Raw genomic sequence first — 6,000 nt, 5'->3', positions numbered from 1 at the left:
AGAGATGAGGGACAGCACCCAGGTCCAGAGTCAAGCCCCACGACCAACAAAAATAAAGAAGAGAAAAGAAAAAGTATTTTTAGGAGAGAACTATGTAACTCTCAAGATGATTGGATAGTTTGCAGGACATATTTTCTCCAGACCTGATCAAGATTCCATGCAGCCTGCGTGAATTCTCCATGGCTTACTTAGTCCCTCTGATTGGGTGTCCATTCCAGTGCACACCTCTGAGATCTAATCACTTCACATGCAAATCTTACTTAGTCAATGTGCCATAAGGTGATGTTCAGGGATGGCATGCACAATTGCTTAAGATATGATGTCTAGAGGCCTACATGTGTGACTGCTCAAGGCCATGGTGAGGGATACAAAACATCTATGAAAAGGGGGCCTTCACCTAAATTATCTAGCTAGCTGCCTTTCCTGCTCTCATTAAGAGTTACAGTTTTATCTATTTTTGAAAATTCTGCTGTAGTATATATAACAAATAAAATTATACAGAAAATATGGAACACAACACATTTGCCCCTGGGACTTAGGATGCTCTTCTGAAGGCTACATTAATACTATCAGAAATGCCTCTATACAAAGATGTTTACATATTATGTATAGCATGGGGTAAAAACACTGTCAATCTACATGCTGAAGAACCCAAAGATGAGTAAGATACATATTATGAGGAAATTATATGTTGGAATGATATTGTTATTAAAATAATCTTTTGAGGGTTTGATGTATAGCACAGTAGTACTTGCCCAATATATGAGGTCAGGGGCTTTATCTTCTGTGAACGTGTGCACACACAAACACACACACACACACACACACACACACACAGAGTCATCTATTACATCTGTTATACTTAGTTGTATGTATGTTTGGCCATGATATAATTCTCCAATCAACAAAATAATCATAAAAATTCAGTTAATAAAGAGTTGTTAGTAGCCAGGCACCTGTAATCTTATTGACTCAGGAGGCCACAAACAGCAAAATGGTGGTTTGAGACCAACCTAAGTAGAAACATTTTGAGAGACCCTTCTCAACTCATAGCTGGCTGTGGTACCATGCACTGGTCCTTAGGTCTTTGGAAGTGTGCCTTCAAAGTGGACTGTAAAAAACTCTCATGTGCTCTATTTATCCTCCAGTTTGAGATATGGCTGTGAGATGAGATGCTTAAAACCTGCTTTTATTTGCTAAGAAATACTAACTCCTTACTTGAGTCCATGAATTAACTAGGAGTAGGATAAAGGCTAGGCATACCAGATTCCTCCATTTTGTCTCTTCTGTAGTCAAGGCAAGCCACCTCAGAACCTAGGAAAAGCCCGATTACCTGATACAACTTTTGTCTGAACATATCTTTTTTTTTTTTTTTTTTTTGTCAGTCGTGGGGCTTGAACTCAGGGCCTGGGCTCTGTCCCTGAGCTCTTTCACTCTATCATTTTGAGCTATAGAGCCACTTCCAGTTTTCTGGTGGTTAATTGCAGATAAGAGTCTCGTGGACATTTCTGCCCAGACTGGCTTTGAACTGTGATCCTCAGATCTCAGACTCCTGAGTAGCTAGGATTACAGGCAAGAGCCATTAGTGCCTGGCTTTTTTTTTTTTTTTAATCTCAAGGCTGACATTTCACCCCTTGAGCCACACCCCTACTCCTGGTTAATTGAGGATTAATGTGTATTGGACTTTCCTTCCCCAGGCTGGCTTCCAACCTCAGTCTGCAGATCTCTGATCCTGAATAGTTAGGTTTATGTAAGTGTGACTGACCATTTTGGTCAGTGTGAGGATAAAAGGATGATAGGATTTAGGATTTTCAGAGCTCAAACCTGTTAGTTTCTGAATAAAATAGGACACAAAGTGATCTTCCTGGGTACAGGTTTTAGTCAGTCTACACCCTTCAAGGGCCAACCAAATTGGTTGCTCTTCAACTGGTGCTTGTAAACCACTTAAGTCTCAGGATTCCATCTTCTCACTTTCTTCCAAGGGACACAATTACAGCCCCCTCTAAGGTTCAATGTGGCAAACATTTATTCCTTTAAAGTACTCTCATGAATCCATCTCACTGGCCTCCACTGAGCAAGTCTATCTGCCCTCAAAATCCCCACAAATCAGGGGTGGGAAGGTGGCTTAGTGGTAGAGTGCTTGCCTTCCCTGCATGAGGCCCTGGGTTTGATTCCTCAGCACCACATAAGCAGAAAAAGCTGTAAATGGTGCTGTGGCTCAAGTGGTAGAGCATTAGCCTTGAGCTGAAGAGCTGAGGGGCAGTGCCCAGAGCCAGAGTTCGGGGGAAAAAAAAAAATCCCCACAAATGCAGTCATAGGTAGGATCTGAGATTCCAAGTCAAATAGAGATTTGGGGGTGGCAGGTAGATAGTCGCAGAAAGGCGGGGCCTAAGTACTTTATAGGGCCTAGCATAGCATATAATAATAGAGCTGGAACTCAGTAGAGACTCAGTAGAAGAGCAGATTACAGGAGTCCAGCAACACCAGGTCCTCCACGCAGCCACCATTTCCCCCAGTCCGAGTATCTGAGGTTGCAGCCACGCTAGACAACCGAAAGAGAAGCAGAGAGACTGGCCTCTTGAGCACCAGGAGATGCTTAAAGGCAAAGCGGAAAGGGCGGGATCAAGACAGCCCATCCACACAGCTGGAACTCCATTTCCCATAGGATCTTGCGCGCGACTCAATTTCCCACAATCTCTCCATGCTTCCGGCACAGCAGCAGAGCCGCGGACGGCTTCCGGGTTTGGGCCTGGCGCTGCGGTAGAGGCGACCGCGGCGGAGACGAGGAAAGCACGCTGTGAGGAGTGGGACTACCGGCATGGACGTTTCGGGTCAAGAGACCGACTGGCGTAGCGCCGCCTTCCGGCAGAAGCTAGTCAGTCAAATGTGAGCCGGGGCCTCCGGGGGGCTGGGGGAGGGGGCGGGATGGCTGGACCTTCCTCCCGGGGCGGGCGAGGTCCGTGGTGGACCGATGTGTCGGAGCCTGCGGGGTCTCGGGGGCGCCGGTAGCCCCAGGGTGACGGGGACCAGGCTGAGTCTCAGGGTGTGGTCCTCGGCTTTCTACTCCATTCTTTGCGGACTAGGACTGCTTGTTGGCTTTCCTGGGGCCGAACTCTTGCAAACCAACGAGCTCTGGCTTATGAGTCATCGTCCTGAGCGTTCTCATTCGTCGTTTGTGTGCTTTGGGTGCAGACTTTCTCCTGCTTTGATTTACACTGAATACGGAAAGGGAACGAAGCGGTCCTTAGTGGGTTTACCAGTCTACGTGATTCGTGGTTTCTTCTTCAAAAAAAAAAAGCGCATCAGGATGAGAGGAAAAAATTGGTGGAGGGCATATTGAAGATGCGGTTGGGAGGGTAGAGATTTGGGCATTTGGGAAGGAGACTCATCGGACCCATCAAAGGAATATGAACTTTGCCAAAGGCGTACAGACAGGAAGCTGCTGTCAGCAAGCGATCATGGGTTCTGGAGGAGGGAGTGAAGAGCTGGGCTTAGTGCTCCAGTTCCAACAGAACTCCAGCCTCTCACTGCCAACTGCTTGTTTCACTTAGCAGTTTTTACTGAGCTTTCTGCTGTGTTGTGCCCATCTGAAAATTGCCCAAGACACAGCGCCTTCCACAGTGAATAAATGAACAGACAAAATACAGCCTTGCCAGTGCTTTTGTTATGAGGATGCTAAAGGGGTAAGTTAGCTTTAGAAAGCTGGGAGCAGCCTGTGGGGGAGGGAGGGGGGAAGTACGTTAGGAAAAATTGAGTCCTAAAAGGACTGGTGGGAATGTGAAGGGCAAAAATCCTAGCCGCGAATTGGAGACATGTGACCACTTACTGCACAAAGGACCTTGTTGTAGTCTGAGTTCTGGGGTCGGGGAATAAGAAGTTTGAGAGCTAATGAAATGAGGATGAGCAGGTGCTGGTAAGAAGTGATAGGGCTGTTATGTTAATTTGAACCTATATTTGGTGGTATGTGATCTGTTTTGAGGTGGCAAAATGCCAGTGTTGGGAAGATTTCCCCAGTCCCCTTAGGTGAGTAAGAACAGAAGAGATGACAGTTATTTGGAGTTTTTGCTCTTGGGGATGGGGCTCTTCTGTATGTCCCCACTGCTAGATCACTGTCAAAACATTCCATAAAATGGTGTGGAATGACAGTCCCACAGGAGAGATAATAAAAGGTGGTCTTAGTTGTAGAAACTGAAAGAGGAAGACAGATGTCAGCGGAAGGGGAAAGTGTGAACAATAATGACTAGCTGGATGGAGGGGGTAGATTGCAACAATGTGGAAGGAAGGAAGCTGGGCTGAATGCTGGGGGAAAACTCCATATAGAGGAAGGAGTGGCCCTGCCACAAAATTATGCTGGGGCTATTGTGCAGACTTTTCAAAGTTGCAAGCAAGTGTTTTGTCAATGCACTTGTCTTATCCCTATGTGAAATCTTAAGGGATAACCTACTCCTAAGTTTTTATTGGAAAGGCCCCCTAGGACAATGGTTTTTTTTTCTGGGAAAGCCCAGTACTGAAGAACCAGGAAAATAAGTTTGTCTTAATCAGCAGTATAGAGAGAGGATTGAGGTAGTGTTGGGCTGCTGAGAAGAGTCCAGTTTCTGGATAAGATTGGCACTAGATAAACTTCATAATTCACCCTCTTTATTTTCCCAGGAAATGCTCTCTTTTCTCTGCCAGATATTTCTGCTTGCATGTTTTTCTGCTGCAGTGACAAATAACTATACATTTAGCATCTTAAAACAACACTAAGTTTGTATTTGGTCATTTTTATATACATTACAGGTTCAGGTAAGCACTTGCTTATTTGAATCTCCTACAAATTAAGATGTTGTCAAGATACGCTTTTTTGTTTGTTTTCTTCTGGTACTAGGGCTTGGATTCAGGGCCTTTCACTCTCACTCAGCTTTTTCTTCTCATAGCTATGCTCTACCACTTGAACCATACCTCCATTTCTGGCTTTTTTGCTAGTTTTTTGGAGAGATTTGTCTTCCTGGATTGGCACTGAACTACAATCTTCAGATCTTAGCTTCCTGAGTAGTTAGGGTTATAGGTGTGAGCCACCAGCATCTAGCTATTGGCAAGATAGATTTCTTGTTGGAGGCCCTGGGATCACATTTGCTTTCAAGTCCATTTACCTTCCTGGCTAAATTCTGTTCTTTGCACTGAGGTATCCTCTTTCCTTCCTTCTTGGCTGCTTGCCAGGGGTCAATTTTTGTTCAGATTGTTCCTTCTCATTTTTCTGTGGCCCTTTCTAGCTGGTTCCTCTAAGTCATTTCTGACTTAGAGAAAATTTCTAAATTTTACAGATTATACCTGTCATGCCCAGTATAATCTCTTTAAAGTTTGTATCCTTAATTACATTGTAAAGTCCTTTTTGTTACAGTATGTAGCATATTCATAGGTTTCAGAGATTAGGGATTGTATCTCTGAAGGGGAAGGGGAAGGGACATAGTCCTACCACAACTTGGTTGCTTTCTGATGTGTTAGGGGTGTTTTCAATTCTGAAATTTGTTTCCTCTGTAGGGTTCACTTTCCTGTTCCCTTGATTGTGTTCCAGGGTTAAAGAATATTTGTTTTAGGTATTCCACACGTTAGTTGTGACTTTCAGTTCTTATGCTGTTGCTCAAAGTTGGCTGCTTAAAGAAGCACTTTGAACTCAAGTGATTTATAGTAGGTGAGAAATGAAAGCACAGAGCTGGAGTCATAGTTCAGTGACAAAACATGAATTCCTGAAGTCAGTAGTTAACACTGCTTTAAAAAAAAAATGAAGGGGGTGGGGTGGGGGGAGGATGGGATGGGAAGGGAAAACAAAGGAGGAGGCTACAATGCTTGATAAGAAATGTACTCATTATCTTGCCCATGCAATTGTAACCCCTCTGTACAGTATTTTCACCAAAAAAAAAAAAGAGCAAAAGCCAGGTGCTGGTGGTTCATGCCTGTAATCCTAGCTACTTAGGAGGCTGAGATCTGAGGATCATGGTTCAAAGCCAGCTTGGGCAGGAA

The 6,000-nt window shown here is 44.5% G+C and overlaps 1 protein-coding gene across 5 annotated transcripts in view; it reads left to right on the top strand.

The window, feature by feature from the left end:
* Window positions 1–2,735: 2,735 nt before the first annotated feature.
* The window catches only part of Med15 (mediator complex subunit 15), a 63,919-nt gene continuing 60,654 nt past the window's right edge, over window positions 2,736–6,000 (top strand). For all 5 annotated transcript variants that reach the window (XM_042666142.1, XM_042666146.1, XM_042666144.1 and 2 more), the window contains exon 1: window positions 2,736–2,886. In XM_042666142.1, coding sequence (XP_042522076.1) covers window positions 2,819–2,886 — 68 coding nt within the window. In that variant the 5' untranslated portion in view covers window positions 2,736–2,818. The remainder of the gene's footprint in view (window positions 2,887–6,000) is intronic.

This window comes from Dipodomys spectabilis, unplaced genomic scaffold (assembly GCF_019054845.1).
Source record: "Dipodomys spectabilis isolate Male_0828 unplaced genomic scaffold, ASM1905484v1 ptg000363l, whole genome shotgun sequence".
NCBI lineage: Eukaryota > Metazoa > Chordata > Mammalia > Rodentia > Heteromyidae > Dipodomys > Dipodomys spectabilis.
This window is presented reverse-complemented; position numbering and strand designations above follow the sequence as displayed.